Source organism: Conger conger, chromosome 7, assembly GCF_963514075.1.
Source record: "Conger conger chromosome 7, fConCon1.1, whole genome shotgun sequence".
NCBI classification, from domain to species: Eukaryota; Metazoa; Chordata; class Actinopteri; order Anguilliformes; family Congridae; genus Conger; species Conger conger.
In genome coordinates, this window is record NC_083766.1 from 24,140,449 (window position 1) to 24,162,129 (window position 21,681).

General features: G+C 43.9%; 3 protein-coding genes across 3 annotated transcripts in view; 1 reads left to right on the forward strand and 2 right to left on the reverse strand.

Moving 5' to 3' along the window:
* LOC133133160 (C-terminal-binding protein 2-like) overlaps positions 1-1,372 on the reverse strand; it is a 34,684-nt gene extending 33,312 nt beyond the window's left edge. The window contains exon 1 of the mRNA XM_061249213.1: positions 1,269-1,372. The gene's annotated coding sequence lies outside the window, so the exon portion shown is untranslated. The remainder of the gene's footprint in view (positions 1-1,268) is intronic.
* Positions 1,373-2,331: 959 nt separating this feature from the next.
* On the reverse strand, positions 2,332-15,394 carry fam53c (family with sequence similarity 53 member C). The gene is made up of 6 exons (XM_061249049.1): positions 15,122-15,394; positions 14,180-14,231; positions 11,116-11,451; positions 9,844-9,901; positions 5,183-6,102; positions 2,332-3,776 (listed from the first exon to the last, which is right to left on the reverse strand). The coding sequence occupies exons 3-6, from the start codon at positions 11,194-11,196 to the stop codon at positions 3,450-3,452; spliced, it is 1,386 nt and encodes a 461-aa protein (XP_061105033.1). The 5' UTR covers positions 11,197-11,451; positions 14,180-14,231; positions 15,122-15,394; the 3' UTR covers positions 2,332-3,449.
* Positions 15,395-18,293: 2,899 nt separating this feature from the next.
* On the forward strand, positions 18,294-21,586 carry zmat2 (zinc finger, matrin-type 2). Its single transcript, XM_061249086.1, has 6 exons — positions 18,294-18,355; positions 18,878-18,968; positions 19,379-19,502; positions 20,005-20,078; positions 20,426-20,571; positions 20,796-21,586. The coding sequence occupies exons 1-6, from the start codon at positions 18,338-18,340 to the stop codon at positions 20,937-20,939; spliced, it is 597 nt and encodes a 198-aa protein (XP_061105070.1). The 5' UTR covers positions 18,294-18,337; the 3' UTR covers positions 20,940-21,586.
* Positions 21,587-21,681: the final 95 nt, after the last annotated feature.

Here is a 21,681-nt window from a genome sequence, read left to right on the forward strand (position 1 = left end):
GTTGAGGTCAACTGGTCTGGTCTGCCATTATTTTCCCCCCAACTTCATTGTCAACAAATGCTTTCTTTTCTGAGAACAGGTGTCCTCATACCCACCAATTAGCACACCACCGGCAGTCCATAATTGTAAATTATACAATTTAAAAGGAATCATATGCCATATGGATACCAGCTAGCTACAGAACATGAAAGCATAGCTCTCTGGATATTAAAAGTAATACAAATATTTGAATTTGTATAGAATCAAATAAAAGTTAAAGCATCACTTAATAGTTATTTATTTTTTATTGCGATTAATGAGTTGGTTAAAATTAACGGGGGAGAAGGGTTGTGCTAGCCCACCTTAGTTCCGGCTTTAATTTAATTACATAATTCTCCAACGTTGCAACTTGATTGTAGCTAGCTAACAATTATAATTTGAGTATTTATGTCACTCCAGCCATGTGACGAAACGTGAAAAGTGAGCCCACGCTAACGTTACCCTCCGAAAACATGCAGCTCGACACACAAAAACTTAAATGACAGTGATTTAACGTTTCAACTGCAACGTTAGCTAGTCAGCTAGGTACAGATAACGTTACACCACTCATACGTTAACACGATTAGCTAACGTTAGCCAACTTGGCTCTTCGTTAAAGATACCGAGGCTTCTGGCGGAAATAACCACTTCCACCGCTCGGTTTTGCATGATTTCCGAGAACACAACCCCATTCGAAGCTGTACACGGTTGACCACATTTTCTAGGGACTTCGTTTTGAAACTAGCTAACATGACGTCAACGGTACTCTAAAGCTAAGGTTAGCTTGCTACGAAGTTAGCACTTCGATTTGTTTCAACGTTTCAGATAGTGCTATGCATTTGGCTAAAACGTTACTAGCTAAAACAATATTAGCAATACAATTGCGTAGATAGCGCTCAATAACTTTTTTCTGATACTAGTTAACTTAGACAGTCGGCTAAGATCACAAAGCAATATAAGGGGTAAAAAGAACACGAACGAATTTAGTCAGTTTAATGAACGTTAAACGATGTGTTAAACAAGTTAGAGCCATCGCAGCTAGGAAGCCATTAGCTAGCTAGTTGGTTAGCCAGCTTGTTAGCTAAGCTAGCTAACAAGTAGCTAGCTAGCAGCAGTGGCGCAAAAGAAAAGTAGAAATCACTTTCTAAAAAACTAATTTGCAGGCAAAATCGGTCCATTCTCTTTTTCGTTACACGAATACGGCTTTAACTCCTCACTTTAAATGCATCGTGTTGCTTTTTAAAATTTACCCAGTCAAATCTCTCCCGATTATTGCAGAATCAATGTGAGTGGGCTTGCAAGCCTTTCCCCTTCTTCAGATCGCCATGAAAACTGCAAAAGAGGAGGTCAGGCCACACTGCAGACGACTAGTGCAGGTCAGGGAGAAGAGCAGCTCAGAACACCGCCCAAGCCGAAGATGGAGGGGCGCCTTCATGTCACACATGGAGGTATTGCATCCTGATTTTCTGTCAAGATTACACGGATCTAGGTGTTTCATTGGACTTCATTGGCAACACACCAAAGTATGAAACATGAATTAATTAACAAAATGAATTTAAATATTACGTTATAAGTTGCACAATTAAACAGTAACCATAACAACACGCCTTTTATCTATAATGAGAAGTCTACAACTAATTAGAGGCACACATACATTAATACCTTATAATAAACAATTAGGCAAACTACGATGTTACCTAGCATGTAAGCCATCTTCTAATCTAGTTTGCAGGGTAGATGGTTTTATTTCGTAAAAATTCAACTTGGTGTGTAGTTCAGCCAAAAATCCACTAGAGGTCACCAATCACCTGAGGGGCCTTTGTTCACCGGTCATTTTAAGTTAATGCTTACAATAGAGGAAGTGGTTGGTGACGGGGGGGGGGGGGAAATGTCCAATTTACCGTGGGAAAGAGAAATCAGGTTCAAAACCCTCCATTTATTTGTGAATGCAGAAACACCAGGGGTTCCGAACCACACGCTCTTCTGGGCTCATTTAAAATCACCCAACTAATTCAGATCCAGGAAACCAAACAAGGTGAGAACTGCAATTAACAGTTTAATTTGCCAATTGCATGCCAAGTAGATGGAATAATCTGAACCAGTGCCTCTCAGCGTTGGTGACCATTGCTCCACACTCGGGAGCCAGTTCCAGTCCGTTGTGCCGAGCCAGACGTAGAAATTGAATTGCTGATTTCTGGCCTGAATAAAAAGGCTGCCATAATCTTCAGATCCACAAACAGGAGAGAGGGATTCAAAATGCCTACGTTCTGAAATAAACTCATAGCAGGACATTTTTTTTTTTTCCTTGTAAAATAATCTCCAATAAACTTTATTTGTACACAAACTGCATTAGAGGAAATTGTCATCTTGTAACACATACAATAATAATAATAATGATAATAATAATAATAAAAACATATCTAAAAGACAGCAATAACCCGCCAAGTCTCCCAGCTGGCATCTTCACACACACAAAATAACTTGTTTAACAAATCATCGCTGTACAATACAATATTACATTGTGCCCTTCGAAATACAACTGCAACGTCTAAATTTTCCAACACAGTGCATCAATCATCCAGTTTCATATCTTTATTTATTTTTTTCAGAATTTTGAGTTGTATAGACTCGAATAGTATTATGAAAACAACTGAAGAGTAAAATATAACTTAAAAAAAAAAACAGCTACATATTTCATTTCGTAGTAGTATTGGTTCAGTAGAAAAAAATCTGGTGTGTTGTTAAGGCTTATGCTTCAAATGGATTTCAATGAGACGGCAGAAATAACTGCAGAGAGGTGCAATGAGAAACTGCCTTTTTTTTTTTTTTTTTTAAATAAAGAAAAAAAACTAAAAACACTGAACTCATTACCATCCAAGAAAGAACCTTCTTTCGGCCGAGAAAGGACACGAAACGGAGAACAGGAAATAGAAAGCCAGTGACCAGTTGCATGAAGCCACCCAAGTCATCTCCGGTTTCCCTTGTCAGCCTCGTAGTGTTCCCTAGGCAACCCACCCCTGACCCCCCCCTCCCCCTTCCCCTTCCCCCCCCCCATCCCAAAATGGTGCAGGAACAGCTGTCCTGTCCCGCGCAGTCCCGTTATGTAACACTTAAGGGTCTTTTAGCAACTGATCCCAGGTCCTGGAATGTAATCCACTGGCGGGACGGTGTCCGTGGCAACCTGCGTTCACTCTCCTAGTTTTATTATTATGATCGGTTGTTTTTTTTATTATTATTATTATTATTAGAATCATCCACGCTGATGAAGTTGGTGTGTCCCTGCTGGAGGCCCCGGGGGAGGGCAGCTGTGTTCCTGAGAGCCGCTCCTGTAGGGCCTGCAGGGCTGGGGGGGGCGCAGCGAGGGAGGGGTGCTGAATGCTGGCAACGGATGGAGGGGGAGCAGGCTTCCCAATTATTTATTTTTATTTTTATCAATTCTCCTCTATGAGGGACAAGTCCAGTTCTGTACAATCCCTCTCAAAGACGCTCTGTTGACCCCCTTCGCTGTTGCTCTTTGACTCCCTTTCTTCTTCTTCTTCTTCCTCCTCCTCCTCCTCTTCCTCCTCCTCCTCCTCCTCCTCCCCCTCTTCCTCCTCCTCGCTCTCGCTCAGCGGTCCGATGCTGGACCTCCCCAGCCCCTCCGCGGGGGAAACTGAGCCCCGGAAGTCTCCCAAAAAGGGCTCCAGGCCCATGAACACGTCCCCCCCGCAGCCGAAGCGGCCCCTCTCCAGCCAGCTCAGGGCCTCCCCGCTGCGCGTCTGCAGGGAGAGAGGGGAGAGGTAAGTTGGAGGGGAGGGTGGAGAGAGAATTCACGGGAATACATTTTACATTTTGTGTGTACACAATTTAGCAATAGCTCCCCAGTGGTCCTGCCAATAAAAGAATAAAAGAACAGTTAAACTGAACTGAGATCGGAGGGAGGGGAGAATGGGAGAGAGCGAAGAGGGGAGTGACAGATAGAGGCTCCTCACCCCAGCCAATCAGCAGCTGTATGCAAAGTATATGCAAATTAGTTTGTGTGGCTCTGGGCATCCAGTGTGCTGGCTGGCTTCTGTCAAGAAGACACTGGCCAATCATGGCCCAGCCCATTGGGGTGTAAAGTAGCAATTTGAGAATGATGCTTCATGAAGCCCAAAACAGATGGAGCTTTTAACGATATGAACCAGCGGCTCCTAGATTTGAAGCTCTCATTGCATTTTGTTGTGGAGAGTAGTATCTTTTGATTTGTTCAGACAAGGCAGAGATTGACAGCTGAATCTCGCATCCATAGTACAAAGTACATGAGGCAGCAGCTTGGTATGAGGCGCAAGTCGGAGGCGGAGGGCTCTAACTGAAAATCAGGGTAAAGTAACAAAACCTGCCCTTCAAAATATTAATATAAGAGGCTCATAATAAATCGAATGACCTAAAGATCAGAGATGTGACCTACAGTTCCTTTCCACCCCGCACTATGATCAGAACCAGACATGCAGAAATGCTCTGAATCTGAGTGTGCAGAAAGCCACAAACGCACGTCTGGTAAAACCCTTCGCACGACAATCTAGTTTCCTCTGTGCGCCACACGTAGCCCTATATGGCATCGACTTAATGCAACTACACTTACATACTGACAAGAGAGAAAGGTGATGCATGCTAGCTGTTTGCACACATGTGCATGCGCACACACACACACACACACACACACACACACACACACACACACACACAGCATTCAGAGTGATCTAAGAGTCAGCTGTTGTTTGCCACACTAGAAGGCACTGCCTGACAGACAGAAAGCGGAATTCATCCCCGAATAATAAATAACGCATACGTAGATCCAGTCGGCAAGAGTGGACCCACCCACAAAAGTCTCTCCACCATAATCTCTCCAGGCTCAACCACCGAGGGGGAAAGTTCGGCAGGGTTTCCAAAGGAAATGGGTGAAGCGGTCTTGAAATGAGCACATCATTTAGTCATATATTGATATCAGCAATTTTATAAATATCAAAGAGCTGCTATGTGGCCTACCACACAGAAAACCGGTTTAAACCTGGAATTTGCACTTATTTCATTGCCAAGAAGCCCATGGCTAACAACAGCTAACATCATTAGCCTATAAAATGAAATTGTGAACACTGCTTGTTCGGGGCAAAGTGTGTGTGTGTGTGTGTGTGTGTGTGTGTACCTGAGTCATCTTGATGAAGTCCAGTCCAGGCCGTGTTCGGGGCAGGGTGTCTGGGTCTCTGCGGCGCTTCAGGCCTGGTTTGCGAAGCAGCAGGTCGCAGGGCTGGGAGTGGCAGCGTGGCAGCTGCACGGGCGTGGCCCTCCGCAGGGAGGAGGGGGTACTGCAGGCGGAGGAGGGCGAGGGGGGCACCGCCACTGGGGGCGGGGCCGGGGCCGCGGCCTGGGCTGGGACAGGATGGGGCGGGGCCGGGGGCAGGAAGTGGGCGGCGGCTTCGCGTATGAGCACGGGCGACAGCGAGAAGCGGCGCTGGGGGTGGTGCAGGGGCGGCGGCCGCAGCGGGGAGGGCGAGGAGGAGCAGGAGGAAGAGGAGGGAGGGGGGGTGAAGAAGCAGCAGCAGCCCCCTCCCCCTCCGCCCCCCGCCCCTGAGTCCGGGGGGTCCCAGGGGAAGCTCCAGGGCAGGGGCGAGTCGGGAGACAGCGCCAGGCTGCAGAAAGTGGGGCTGGAGGAGGACTGCCCCGACGAGTTTAGGGAGGAGCTGGGAGGCGGGGCGCTGCCTCCTCCCCCCACCCTCAGGGGGCACGAGCCCCCCGCCCCACCCCCGCTGTGGCATCGGCGCTTGACCGGGGTCCAGATCCGCGAGGCGCTGGGCCGCCAGGTGTAGCGGCAGCGGGACAGGTCCTCGGGCACCGACAGCGAGCGGCAGTGCCGTTTGGGCGGGGGCGGAGGGGGCGGGGGCGGCCCCCCGGGCAGAGACAGGTTGGTGGCAGAGGTGCTGGGGACCAGGGCGTCGCTCTGGGCATCCCCCCCGGGGAAGGGCAGCGCGGGGGGGCCCAGGGGCACCGGTCCGGGGGGGAAACTGGAGCTCAGCGCACCCTGGAGGCTCGGCTTGGAAGGAGGGCACAGCTGCCAATAGCTACTCTCTGTGGGGACAGAGCGAGAGAGGACGTTTCACACACACTCCATTTCACAGCAATAATCAAATCTGGATCTCAAATCCAAATCCGGTCCTGGTTATCTTTTCTCCCAGGTAATCAGTGCTACTGACTGGCCAGACTGACTTCACACCTGACTGCCAGGTAAAGGGAAGGTGGAGAATCTCAGTCCTCAGGGCTGTGATTTGATGATCTCTGCCATAGGGGAGCCCCCTTTTTACCCCCTTCTTTATGAAAACCTAAAGTTTTCATCCTGAACCATTTTGCCCAACAAAAAAAAAAACCATTGAACAAGATATGGTCAGCAACTCAATGGGATCTCTCGCTGTTGAGTGAGGTGTGCTGTTAGGGCTGGAGTGAAAACCTACAGGACGGTAGATCTCCAGGGACAGGGTTGGGCAGCTCTACTCTACAGTCCCGGCCAAAAGTTGTCGCATGAGTGGACAAAAGTGACAATTGCTAATTACCCAACTCTTAATTAGCTAATACAGTTAGGAAACAACACAAATTAATCATAAGTGTCTAAAGTTTATTTAGATGCTAGCAAAAAAAAAAAAATTTCATAGATGCTTATAAGGTTTATTGCTAGATAATGATGAACAAGCCAGTTTCTACCTGGACAAAAGTCTTGTCGCAAATCAAATTATAATCATTAAATTTTATCTTTCTCAAAAAGTAAATAAAATACCAAATGAAAAATCAGTCTAGTATTTCATCATGGACTATAAGTTAAGAAATGAATATCTTGTATGGGTTCCTTTGGCCTGCAGAACAGTTGCCATCCGGTTTGGCAGAGAGTCGTAGAGCTTGTTGATGAAGTCGTCGGGGATGGCATGGAAGGCCACCTTGCAGGCATCCCAAAGCTCCTCCAAGTTCTTCGGCTTGGTCCTCCAAGCTTCTTCCTTCATTCTTCCCCAGATATGCTCAATAATATTCATATCTGGAGACTGTGCTGGCCATCCCTGAAGGACCTTGATCTTCTTCCCCTTCATAGTGGAACATGAGGTATGGCAAGGAGCTCCATCCTGTTGAAAAATCTGACCCCTCTTGTAGTTGGGAATGTACTGGGAGGCAAGAATCTGTTGATATTTGGCACTGTCAATGTTACCATCCACCTTACAGATCTCCTTGGCACCTCCGTACTGGATGTAACCCCAAACCATAATCTTTCCACCTCCGAATTTGACTGTCTTCTGGGTGAATTCAACACCCAGGGTCGTCGACAATATTGGCAGCGCTTGGGATGGAGCTCAACTGACGATTCATCTGAAAAATCAATTTTTCGCCACTTTTCTGCAGTCCAACCTTCCGTCAGGCTGTGGGCCTTGGTGTACGCAACACGATTTCTTAGCTGTCTCTTGTTTAGTGCTGGTTTCTGGGCAGCAATACGACCGTGGAGACCATTGCGAGCAAGAATCCGACGTACAGTTCTTGACGAAACAGGTGTTGTTGGTGTCCACTCCTCCTGGAGCTGTGAGGCGGTTGACATGGGGCTGGGTTTTGACAGTCGGACCAGCAAGCTGTCGTCTCGAGCAGTTGTCTTGCGCGGTCTGCCCGACCTGGGTCTTTCATGGACGTCGCCAGTCTCTTGGTAGTGCTTGCGAATCCTCTCCACCTGCCGTTTAGACACATTGAAGATGTCTGCAACTTCAGCAGGAGACTTGGACTTGAGATTCTTGATGATCAGCACTTTGGTTTCTGGTTTGATCTTGGGCATGTTGACAGAAGCAATGTTGAGCATGAACTTGATGGCTTAAAGTGCCAAATTTCTGCTTTTATAGCTCAAAGTTACCTACAGCTGACTAATCAAGCCCCTTGTTTGTTTCTTCCTTATTCACTGTGGCCTAGAAATTGGAGTTGGCCATTGCGACAAGACTTTTGTCCGGCCAAAACTGGCCTGTTGATCATTATCAAGCTGTAACATTTAGTAACAATTTTGAAATGTAATTTTGCTAGCTTCAAATAAACTTTAGACACTTATGATTAATTTGTGTTGTTTCCTAACTTTATTAGCCAATTAAGAGTTGGGCAATTAGCAATTGTCACTTTTGTCCACTCATGCGACAAAACTTTTGGCCGGGACTGTAGCTTTGTTCCCTCCAAAGACGCCCTCTCCACGGAACTATCCTCCGAATGAGACACAGACGGTTACTTTAGCAGTGAAATGAACATTACTTTAGGGTAAAATTGAAATACTGCTAAATTAACCTGCAAATGGCCAGCTAAATCAGTAGATGCAATTAGGCCCAAGGAGTCTGGACAAGCCCGATGTCTCCATCTCTACCGTTTAAGAGTGCAGAGAGATGGCCACGCCAATGAGAGCGGCCATCTTGTCAGGAAGAAAGGGCGAGGATAACCAATGAAGCGGTCGCTGCTGAAACCGCAGCTCCACAGCTGCAGTCTCTAACGGTGAAGAGCCGGAGGGGGGCGGTCACTTCCCGACCAGCTTCCTCCACCCAAAATCCCTGCCTCCGCCGATTGATCGCGAAGGGAGACGTACAGTAAAGTTGACCTGGGACCGCAAAGCTGAAGGCCTGGACTTCTACAGGAAATACACGGCGGAAAATATGCAAGCTATGCAAGTCTCCCAGGAAAGGGCCATGAACTACATAAAAACACCCATCTGCAGCGCTGCTGAGGCCAGGGCTGTCTGCGCTGAGGGGCGGCGGTGTGGCTTTACACCGCTGCACCGCGCGGTGGGGCTGCGTCGAAAGGTCCGTTAAAGGTCAGAAGATGAGTAATGAGGTAAACCTGAAATATCAGTGCACCCCGCTCCGTACCCCTCTGGGGGTCCTGGCCCCTTCCGTCCCCCTCAAAGCCCCACCTCAGCTTACAGGGCGGGGGCCCCGGAGTCTGGAGAGCGGGGGGATGCTTTGCGTTAGCCACAACTCACACACACTGTGAGAGGCAGGCACAGTCAATTCTTCAGAAAAAAAAAAAACCAGGCCACTGCACTCTAAGAAGTAAAAGGTATGAAGAGTGGCTAAAAAGGTACAATTGTGTGTCGCTGGGGCAGTATCTTATAGGCACATAAAATTGTAGCCCTAGCCAGCAATATATCATTCATTTGTATCATTCATTTTTTGCTTGGAAAACATACTCATTTGTACCCAAAGAGAACATCACTGCACTTTCAGAGTGACATTCATAAAGTGTCACCTTTCAGGGTACATTTGGGAAATGTGATCCTTGAAGAACAAAAATGTACTGTACCACTGTCACTTTATTTCTGGGAGTATAGAAACCCAGAGAGGAAACGGCATGCGTTAGCAGCAGTGCATGATGATTAAAGAACGCAACCTGCGAGGTGGTTGCCAGTTCGGATCATGGGAGAGGCATTGCCATCGATGTCTTACTGCATAGTGTGCTTTATCTGTGATGTGAACATGAGCATTCACAAAAAAGTACACTTCTGGTGTCGTTAAATACATTCTTAAATAAGAACATCCATTTGTGCTCTGTACATCCACTGCAAACCACCTAAAAAATACTTGAATATTCAAACATTCGCATAAATTTGCAGGTCCTTATGTTCTATACATTACATTTGGTATACTTCCAGTGGTCAGAAAAGGAGAGCATTGCTGGGCTGAATTGCCTGTCCTCATCATTATGTTAAAATACTGTGAGTTTGTGCTTTTAGCAGGGGACAGGGGGCATGCTGGGATTTTGGAAGACTAGTGACGGGGTGAAGAAAACGGCTGTGTTTGAGTCACCGTGGAAACCAACCTGGCATCAATCCATATGTGGTCCAGCAGATTCCAGGACTGTGTGGCTCTGGCAAAGACTGAATGTCACACGTATTCATTGAGCAGACACAGACAAAAAAGACAAAAAAAAACGACCGATTAGCACACACAACTTTTTCTTAACCTTTATTTTACCAAGTGGGCCAAATGAGAACCGAGAATTCTCTTTTGCAGTGACGACCTGAGAACAAACGTGGTAAGAGATCGTCACAAACAAACGTAGGAGATGATTGGTTTACAAACCTGTGTATGGGGTGACTGAGTGACATTCATAGAGTGTCACCTTCATTTGACCTTCACCTGGGACTAGCACCACAATGCACTAATTGAAAATATGGTATAACAATAGAACATTCTGAGAACAAACTCTCATTCTTAAAGATAACCCACATAGTGTCTAAGCTACATAGAGTCTTTATACAAGATAATGAGATACTTTATTGAACCCTGTGGGGTAATTTGCCCTCTGCATTTTACCCATCCTAGTTACTTAGGAGCAGTGGGCAGCCACCTTGCAGCACCAACTGACCAACTCCAGTTCTGAGGCCAGAGCCTTAGAACACACCCAAGGCAGGAGTGCACCTAACCTGACATGCATGTCTTTGGACTGTGGGAGGAAATTGGAGAACCCAGAGTAAACCCACCCGAACACGGGTAGAACCTGGAACCTCCATGCAGAGAGGATCTGGCCAGCTGGCATTCGAACCCAGAACCGTGCAAACCACTACAGCGCCCATTTCATGTGTAGCTTAGCACTATGCAGGAGCAGAATTTGAGAATGAGAGACATCGTGCCACCCAAAGGCTGCTAGTAGGGCCAGTTCACAGGCACCTTGTACACAGATATGGGACAGAAACATGCCAAAAGCTGTAAACACAAATAACCATATGAGTAATTAGACAATAGACTGGAGAAAAAATATGGACCAAGTGTCTGTTACATTATTGCTGTATTGTCCTAATAACACAATAACTTGAGGAAAATCGGCACGTGGGGAGACATTAGAAAAAAAAAAAAAATTGCGACTACGTTTTGAGAGAAAATTATTGACTTAATTGACATGTTTTGACCATAATTGTTCCATTGACTTCACATTGAAAACAGGTCTAAATGACCTATAATGGAGCCAACCACAGTGGCACTAGTGACCACAGTCTCTCAGCATGACCAGGAAAAAAACGGTCAGTTTTGGCTGCTGGGGACAGACAGACAGACAGACAGACAGACAGACGAGGCAGGAGGCGGAGCTCACCAGGTTGAGACAGAAGGATCTGCGGTAGGCGTGGCTGTTGAGACTGTGTTTCTGCAGTTGCTGGGTGATGAGTGTTACCATGGCAAGTCGCCGTGGAGCTGGGGAAGAGGGGGGTGGGGGAGGTGGGGGGGGTGGGGAGAGAGAAGGGGAGGGGGAGGGGGAAGGAGGGGAGCGTCCGTCCGTCTGTCCGTCCGGCTGTGAGCGCCACACTGGCTCTGCCTCCTCCACAGCCCCTGCTAGGGTAGGTTACCTCGCTCGCCCGTAGAGAGAGCTAGGCTAGGCTAGGCTACCTCGCCTGCCCTTAGAGAGAGCTGGTCACTCCCATCATCACCTCATCTGTGAAAGAATTAGACAAGAGAACAATCCCCTAAGTGTGAAAGAACTACATGCACAGTGGAATCAGCACAATAATAAGGATAATAATAATAATAATAATGTCATCATCCCACTGCTATTGTGTTTATAGATCTCTAGACTATCCATCTGTGATAATAATGACTATTATAATTATCTCCGTTTTGTAATAGTCATAACCAAGAGATCTCATCTTTTCTGTGAATGAATTAGACACAGTAATTATCGTATTATCTGTGAAAGAATGAAATATCTAGGATTATTGCAAAAAGGCAGACAGTAATAATCAACTTTCCTGTGAATGTGAGACGCAGTACAAATCAACTCATCAGGGCTGCCATTCATCTGCTGGTGATTATTACTGCCTCCCATTCTCCAGATGGAAGTGATTACAGCATCTGTAACTCTAATGCTCATCATCTGTGACAATCACAGGTAGGATATTTTTCAGTTAATTTGTGAGAAAAATACACATACACTAACAATCACCTGTGACATCATTAGACGGTAACAATCACCTACACTGTGTTTCTGCATAATGATGTCAATCACATCCACTGTGACATCACTATGCAGTGACAATCATGTCCAATATCGAATCATTATGCAGTAATAATCACCTGCTCTATGAGATTATTATGCAGTAATAATCACCAGCACTTTGGCACCATTATGCAGCAATAATCCCTGTGAGATCTTAATGAAATAATCACCTCCACTGTGACATATCATGCAGTAATAATCACCTGCACTATGATATAATTATGTAGTAATAATCCCTGTGAGATCATGATGAAATAATCACCTCTACTGTGACATCATTATGCAGTAATAATCACTGGCACTGTGATATCATTGTCCAGTAATAATCACCTCCACTGGGACATCATTATGCAGTAATAATCCCTGTGAGATCATTATGAAATAATCACCTGCACTATGACATCATCATGCAGTAATAATCACCTATACTGTGAAATCATTATGTAGTAATAAACACCTCCACAATTACATCCTTATGCAGTAATAATCTGTGGGATCATTATGACAATCGCCTCCACTGTGACATAATTGTGCTGTAATCGTCACCTCCACAATGAGGTAATTATACAGTAATAATCACCTGTACTACAACATAATTGTGCAGTAATAATCCCTCTGAGATCATTATGCAGTAATAATCACCTCTACTATGACATCAGTATGCAGTAATAATCCCTGTGAGATCATTGTGAAATAATAACCTCCACTCATTATGCAGCAATAATCACTTTGTGATGGATCACAGATGCAGAATGAGGTCAGATAGATAATTAAACAGTAATTATGCTCATTATCCTCTCTTATTGACATTCGTTGATTTTGGTGGTCCCAAGACCAGGTACATCCAGCTAGAGCAGCATTGCCCAACCTTTTTTACATCTGTGGCACACTTTCCAAATTTACAAAATCTCAGGGCACTCCACTCTCAAAATGGAGTCACATACTAAGGTTGATGCGACGTGTCAACAGTAGGCCTAAATGTTCTTTTAATTAAGGGATTCGCTTCTTTTTTTTAGCTTCTGTCAATGGGATTTGTTAATAAATAAATAAAATTCTTTCAAAAGGATTTTTCACACGGTACACCTGACCTCACCAAATGGTTGGGAAATGCTGGCCCAGAGAATTCCAACCTCACCGCTTAAAACTTCCCATAGGTCAAGCGCTGAGATATAGGCCTGGCCCCCAATATGCCAGTGCTAAGTGCTACCACATGTCCACACATTTGGACCAGCAGATCACCTAAGCCTGAAGCCCACTCCCACACCTCCCCTCCTGCTGAAGACCCCACGCTCCTGCTCACCTGTGAAAACATGAACTAGGGCCAAAAGGGTAATGCAAACATAGGGAAAGTCCTTTTTCAGTGGAAAGGAATGCTTCAAATATCTCTGAGTATATAATGGTCTTCAGTTTGTGGTACCAGATGGAAAGGGTGGCCAAATTCAATCTAACCTCTGGGCTTTGAACCATAAATTCTAAGCAATAAAAGTTATTTTTCGGTTGCAGCTTCATGTTTAAGCCACTTTTCATTTTTGCCATCACTACCATCATGTTTTCTTTAAATGCAAGAAAATGTTAAATGTTTATTCTAATCCCAATTAATATTGTGGTTACACTGAATCTGGACAGAGGTACTCCATTACGAAGTTCTTTGGCGAAGTTCAGACTAATTTATTTCTACTGGCTGGGCATATTCAGTCGGATAGTATAGCCGTATCAAATACGTTCCTCTGCAAATCAATAGTTATGAAACGACCAACTAAAACCATGTCCAATCTTTGCGGGTCTCCGGAATGCATGGAAAGCAGCTGTCAGCGATAAAACACGAAGCTGAGGCCACAAAGACAAAACTTCACACACACCAGTCTGCCTCAACTATAAAGCATGCTACTGTGGTAGGGTGTCAGGCAACTTGCAGCTAGAGATCTACGGCTTATAAAAACTCAGTGACATCACCTTGTTTTAACGCTGCGCCATGTGACAACTGCTACGATTTAAAACAGCTTCCCTCCAATTATTATCAGTGCATAACGCTAGCTGAGAATCGGGTATTAATACAGCCTGAAGACAATATTAATTAAATTATCACTCAAATAAGGCAACACGTTAACGTAACATGCCAGACTACTTGTTATACGCCAGTTTTGACCCAAGAAAATATCACTCTTACCGAGACTGACCGCTTGAACCAAAGTGGAATCCAGTTCCTCTCGCCCGTTGCCCTAGAAACGAAGGGGGGAAAGAGGGATGAAGAGAAATATGGGAGGGGTGGAGGTGTGTGTAAGGTTTAGGAATTTTTATGTTTGCAATCTAGCAAACATAATATAAATGTGAAACCAACAAAAAAATTAGCTACCAGTAGCTAACTAGCTAGCTGGTGCTAGCCACCGAGTTAATGTCAATAACGTGCTATTTATAGCCGGGCGCCTTACTGTACGCATTAGCCATCTATGTCTAACATAATATAACTGGGTATCCATGGCATACGGCATAGTATATTTAGCCATACGGGCAAAGAGCTAGCTCTCGGGCTAACGTCAAATTAACATTTATTGAACGTTACCGGTTGGAGATTTAGCCAGAAGGAATCCATTCATTTTCCCTTAATAAGCAAGCGAGGTTTGCAGAATTGTGCATAATAAAATGCAGCGCGATGGTTGGCAGGAAAGGCTTAAACCGGATCGCAAGCAAGTAATGTTAAGCTACACAAGCTAACGCGACAAAATGAATAACAGGCGGTATACAGTATGTGTACCTATGCCCAAGCCAAAGAGTAATAAATATGACCTCTTCCGCAACGTTTTAGCATAGTCTGCTAGCTAGATAGCTTGCATAAGCTAGATGACCATTTACCCAGCTAACATCACCTAACGTTAGCTGGCTAACCATAATACCCGTATTAGAATTGACATTCAAACCGAATGGGCAAGCTAGCTGGCTAACGGTACACAACTGTTACATTCAGCATCATACAACGCCAGTGAAACGAGTAAAAATAAGCGATACGTGCTGTTAAATCGGTAGCTAGATAGCTATACGCGTTTCAACGAATTCGTGATTTTTTCATTTATTTGTGTTATCGCCAGTATTTCTGCAAGCTCGTGCTACCTACCCGACGAGTCTCCTTAGCAACCACGAGCTGCGCAGGGCTCTTCCAGGCCGTGCAACTGTGCTTAAATACTAGAGAGGGATAAACCAATTGGAGGTGAATATGTCTAGTTTGCTAGCCACGACACGGATTTTTGATGTTATAGAATTCATTGCAAAGCATGGTAGCAATCTTCTATATAACTGGATATCTTTTACAGACGATGACGTTACATTTGATTTCTTAAATGAAGAGATCAGATTTCAGCTTTCCGGTTGCTGCCTGGCTAGACAGAATACACACCATCGCCCATAAAAAGGGAAAAAAACATTCACACGCCCTAAAGCGATAGGGATTCATAAAAACACTAGCGGTCGAGGGGGATTATTTAGCGACATTCTGGTAAACAATTTCCACATCTTTAAATGAAGGGATGTCGTATTTACTCGCATATATATCAATAAATCGTTAGTTATATCAATTAGTTTTAACATGAAAAAAAAAAATCCATGTAATAGAACTCATGTCTGCTCAAAGAAGATAATTCGGTCACTGAACCGCACCGTTATTTTAACAACAATTTAGGAACGATGGGAAGTGTAGTTCTTGGATAACCCCGACCCAGGGTAATTTATCTTCCAAAAAACAAACGTCCAAAGCAATCAGTGGCAATATGCGTGACATTACATTCCAACAATCAAACAAAACAGGAAATTAAAAGACACGATAATATTGTAAAATAGGAGGGGGAAATGTGAATCTTGGTTTATTATAACTGAATCTGCAGATGACTGCTAAAATGACCAAGACCTAATTTTAGTGGGATCACACCTGACTCTTCCCTAGGTGGGCAGCAATGATTGCCTAGTTCAGGTGTCGGCAACCCTGGTCCTGGAGAGCCGCAGGGGGTGTTGGCTTTCGTTGTTACTCAGCACTTACTGTAACTAATGAGTTAAAGCAGTTTATAACACAGTATAATCAAGTTGTTTCTTGGGCCTGAATCGGTTGCTGATTTTAAGGTGAAAAAACCAGCACACCCTGCGGCTCTTTATGACCAGGGTTTCCAACCTCTGACCTAGCTACATTTTGTTTTTAATGAGAAAAGATTTAAAAGGTTATTTTTAACCCTTTGAATAATAGGTTTTTTGAGTCAGTGTTCTAGAACTCTAATCACATTTTTGTGACTGAAGACTAGAAATGAAAGCTGGTGCCACAAGGATGAAAAATGTACATTTTGAATAGTGGGATATCCTCACAGAAATTAATTCAGGACCTGTGTTCCCTCCGTGCTCTGCACATGTTTCTTATTACCAGCATTCTTACCACCATATGACCAACATGGGGGCAGGCGGCTAAGGTACATGACTGGGACCCGGAAGGTTGAGGATTAAGCCACGATGCGACCTGCACGGCTGTTGGGCCCTTGAACAAGGCCCTTAGCCCTGCATTTCTCCTAATAAAAGTGTCAGCTAAATAACTAATTATAATATTAATATACCCCATGATGATATCCTTCTTTGGTCTCTAAGCCAAGGGTGACAACAGCAATGTCTATTTTGTTATCCATGATTCTATATGGCTTGTTGACAGCAGGCTCTTTGCAGGGATGAATTTTCACAGTCTAAAAAGTATGACCCCCTTAAAACAAGACAGAGTCAGAGTGAATTCTTGTTCATCCAACATATGTAAAAATCACAAGAGGAAGAAGAAAAAAGTAAGTTGCATGTAACACCAATACATGCCATGATACTGTATAGTATACAAGTTTATTTTTAAAAAGTGGTTAAATTCCAGCAGTGAACAGGCCCAGCATCTGTGCCCTGAACTGTCATCTCATATGTTCCTGAACCTCCTGTAGGATCCTTTGCACATTGCATTCCCAATTCACTTGTCTCTAAATGGCCATATAATACAGTACAGGATCTTGTGAGCCAATAAATACCATCTCTGCTGCTGCAAAAATTGTGAAACACACGCCACTCCGCCAGCTGGTCTGCTTGGCGGCCACCACAGCTGAAGCCAGGCATTGTAAAATTACAGATTCATAAGAGACCCAGGGGTTGTGCCCCCATATTCTTAACACTGAACTTCCATCTTACTGTCACTGGAGCCATAACATTCCAGCTTCATGTTTCATCAGCAGCCAATACGTGACAGCTATAAGCTAACGATTTTATCCAAAGTGACTTTCAGTTAATTAGGCTAAGCAGTGGCCAATTAACTCCTGGAGCAATGTGGGGTTAAGGGCCTCAAGGGCCCCAGAGCTGAAACACTAGGGCCTGAACCACCACCAAGCTTGTCCCAGTCAGGCACCTGAGCCACCAAGCTGTAGGCTGCCCCAATTCTGTAGCTGTGTATGGTCTTTACTGTAACGAAGTGTTAAAAACTGTCACCTCCTGTGGTTATGAAGCAGGGAAGACAAATTAATGAGCTGGGTGAGTGGTGATTCTAAACTGAATCTGTGATAATAACATTATACAGTGCTGTGAAAAAAATATTTGCCCCTTCCCGATTTCCTTTATTATTGCATATTTGTCACACTGAATAGTTTCAGATCTTTGGACAAAATGTAATATAAGACAAAGTGAGTCCGAGTGAACACAGAACACATTTCAAATTATCTCATTTATTTAATTAAAATGTTATCAAACACTTGTGAATAACTGATTTCCTACTTTATCTTAATAACTGATTGAACCACCTTTAGCTGCAATAATAACAAAGAAGATCTGTCTTTCCCATCACTGTGGAGAAATTTTTGTCCACTCTTCTTTGCAAAAATGCTTTCATTCTGACAAATTAGTAGGTTTTCAAGCATGATCTGGTCATTGCAGGTCCTTTTGTAATTTCTTTAGGATTATTATAGCATTCTTTATGGTTTTATTTGAATGTTAATGATTTAATTATATGAATGCATGATTTGGGTTCTTTGTTGGCAAGCTGTATTTACTTATTTATTTCTATTGAAATACACAGCAGTACATAAACTTTATGGTCTTGGAATGTTGTGAGACTGGTCTGGCACAACTGCTCACATAACCTAGCTGTAAGTGACACTCGGCATATAATAATATTATTATTAATAATAATGTATTCTTATTATTATTATGATTATGACTCTTATTATATTCAATTCCTTCAAGAACCTTTTCAGAAAACATCCACCAGTAGATGGGGTGGACGTATATCTTTGAGGATATTAGCTACGTCACAAAGCTGCGACAAGTATATCACGACAAGATGGCGTCAGGTAGTGGGGTAAGTATTGATTGTTGTTTATTGTTTTAAACAACAATTAGCGTTTTGAAGACAACAGTATGGTGTTAAAATGTAATATTAACACAGACTAAACTTAGTATAAGAATAACGTTATGTTGGTGTGATGCAATATTCTTCGATGGTCCTTGGCTTTTGAATTAGTTTAGCTAGCAAGCTAACGTTAGCTAGGTAAATAGCTATTTTTTCTAACTTGGATGAGCTGAGATGAGTGAGGAATATCCGCGGTGAGTTTGCCTTGATTCAATGTATGGCATTGCATAGGTGTATTTTCAGAAAACGCGTTTCACAACGTCAGCTAAACATGTAAGTTAGATGCTCAGTTAACTCAGTCAGCCGCTAGCGAGGCGCCTGCCTATGCATGTTGTCGACCTCACATGTGAGTTAGTCTCGCTAGTAAAGACAGTGAGGTTAATAATAACTTGGCTAGCGTTACGTTGCAATGTATGCTGTATCATCTGGCTGACTGAATTTAAACTAAAAAATAATTTTGTTTTCACGAAGGCAAAGAATGACTTTCGCAGGAAGTGGGACAAAGATGAGTACGAGCAGCTGGCCCAGAAACGGCTCACGGAGGAGAGGGAGAAGAAAGATGGTGATTTTTTAAATGATTTGAATCGAACGCCCGGTCTCGTGCATCATATTGTCATACCCTGCTCCGTGTTATTTTTTTTGGCTTTGAAATTGCATAAATGTGTTACAACCAGACCTGGGTTGAAATAGTATTTGTTTTGTTTTCAAATAGTTTTCTGCATTTGATTAAGCTTGCCTGGTATATTGGAACAAATTAAATTATCCCAAAAATGTGAATTCAGGCTCAATTGCAACAGGCAAGATCAGTAGAGCACAGAAAAGCATTTGAATCCAAAATACATACCGTTTGAATCCACTTCTGGTTGCAACAAATACATTTGCATTGATCGGTTTGCCGTAAGCAGGACAGATCTAATAATCAGTGTGCACTATGTTTGATCATCGTCATCAGTCATGTTCTCCCTCCTCCAGGCAAACCCACTCCCCCCGTTAAGCGGGAACTCCTGCGGCACAGGGACTACAAGGTGGACCTGGAGTCCAAACTGGGGAAGACCATCGTCATCACCAAGACCACTCCTCAGGCTGAGATGGGCGGGTGAGTGGGCAGTACTGGTGGAGTATGGGGCAGAAGTGATTGTCTGTCCCCTGTAGCTCCCTGAAAATTATTACTAAATATTTTCCAGAGTAAGTCACCACAGGAACAACATTGTTATTAAGGTAAACTGTTTTGGGGAAAAACTGCCCACACCCACAGAAAATGCATACATTTAATCTCTTGCTTTATTCCTTAGTAGTGAAGCAGACTGATCTGACTTATTTTTAACATTCTACCTTTGGGTCATTTGCAAACAAATCTGTCACTGTTCTGGTAAACAAATTGACTAGCTTATCTAGAAATGGGCTAACAGCTGATAAATCGGCATGTTCAGTAATCCAAAAGCTAGCAATCGCTGGTATTGCATGCTACATACATCCCTGTGTATTTTCAAACTAGAGGTTTTGATTCATGGGAGATGGTTCAAAATAATTTCAAAATAAAAATGTTCATAATTGTTTACTTAATTGACGGATTTAATTTTTATTGTGTGTGCTTTCAGGTACTACTGCAATGTATGCGACTGTGTTGTGAAGGATTCCATTAACTTTTTGGACCACATCAATGGCAAAAAACGTGAGTACATGCGGAGAGTGAACGGAAGTGACTGTGTGACCAGTACATCTTTAACTCTTTAAGGCACTGCTTCTTAAACATTTTAATATCGGGACCCACATTAGAAATGTAGTACCTGTGAAATACTCATACTAGCACAGCCTAGAAAACTACATGCTCACCACCTCATGCACAATTTTAAGAAACACGCCTTTACACAAACACGTAGTTAGACTTTTCTTACTTGCATATTCCAAAGGTAATTATAAGCATTGGAATGCAATGGAATTCTAGAACACTGACATAGAATGTTTGGAAAACAACTGAAAGGGATAAAGTAACCCACCACTTCTCCCCTCCTGCTGCAGACCAGAGGAACCTGGGCATGTCCATGCGTGTGGAGCGGTCCTCACTCGACCAGGTGAAGAAGCGCTTTGAGGTCAACAAGAAGAAGATGGAGGAGAAGCAGAAGGAGTACGACTTTGAGGAGCGCATGAAGGAGCTTCGGGAAGAAGTGAGTACTGGGGTTAAGGGCAGGACTCTATAGCGCACCCATTTTAGGAGAATGAAAATGAAGTGCTAGCTGGATGCATTAGTAGGCTCTGAAGTAGGCTTTTCAACATGTGCTCCTTGGAAAAAATGCTAACATTAGGCCATGGATAAGTATTGCGGTCGCTCGGAATGTGGCTCAGTGAAGAGTGTAGTTCTGATTGGCTACGTGTCCCATCTCTTTCCCAGGAGGAGAAAGCGAAGGCGTACAAGAAGGAGAAGCAGAAAGAGAAGAAGAGGAAGGCAGAGGAGGACCTGAACTTGGAGGAAGATGACGAGATGGCCGCTGTCATGGGATTCTCAGGGTTCGGCTCTTCTAAGAAGAGTCACTGATATTCTAGCACCCCTTCAGGCTGTGGGAACTTCGCCCGGCCTACCAGCCTCCCCGCCCCCTCCATCTCATCAGACTGTGCTCATCTGCTGCACTAGCCAGTCATTTCCACAGGAGCCATAGATGCCAAAAATCTCATATCCATCCCAGCTCTCACTGTTACGGACACACACAGAGGTTCACGTGTCTCTGTTACAGACACACACAGACGCTCACGTGTCTCTGTTACAGACACACACACAGGCTCATGTGCGTAGAAGTAACTGCCGACGGTATTGACAGGGTTACTGGAGTTTTTTGCTCACCTGTGCTATTATCTTTTATTTATATCTTTTTTTTAATTTATGTCCACATTCCAGTCAGACCAACCAGCAGAACTGTTCACAAGGCCTTGAACAGGTCTTTACCGACCGAGCACGGATGGGGTGCTGTGTTGTGTTCACCACTTGCCTGTAAGACTATGTTTCCCAAGGGTCCGCTACCCCTCGCCTGTATATTCCATCAATAGCACACAACAAAAACATAATGTTTATGTTATTGTTATCATTTTTAACAGTAACAATAATGTTAATCACGAGTAATCGCACAGGAAAACCTTTCTGGACTGAAGTTTCAAAGAATAAAATTGTAAATTTTTTTGAGTGAGTAACTTTTGTCAGTGACCAAAATGGCTATTACTAATTGACTTCTAACTAATACTCAGGTGCAAGGTGTGACTACTTGTGAGTGTTATCGACTTCATCA

Bases quoted from the DNA above. Each gene is read 5' to 3' on its own strand.
- fam53c (XM_061249049.1), bottom strand. From the start codon at position 11,196: ATGGTAACACTCATCACCCAGCAACTGCAGAAACACAGTCTCAACAGC. The intron at 9,902-11,115 runs GTGAGCTCCGCC...TGTGACATTCAG, and splicing joins GATCCTTCTGTCTCAACCTG to TCTTTGCCAGAGCCACACAG. The intron at 3,777-5,182 runs GTACACACACAC...CTCTCCCTGCAG, and splicing joins ACTTCATCAAGATGACTCAG to ACGCGCAGCGGGGAGGCCCT.
- zmat2 (XM_061249086.1), top strand. The intron at 19,503-20,004 runs GTGAGTGGGCAG...GTGTGCTTTCAG, and splicing joins CCTCAGGCTGAGATGGGCGG to GTACTACTGCAATGTATGCG. The intron at 20,079-20,425 runs GTGAGTACATGC...CTCCTGCTGCAG, and splicing joins CCACATCAATGGCAAAAAAC to ACCAGAGGAACCTGGGCATG.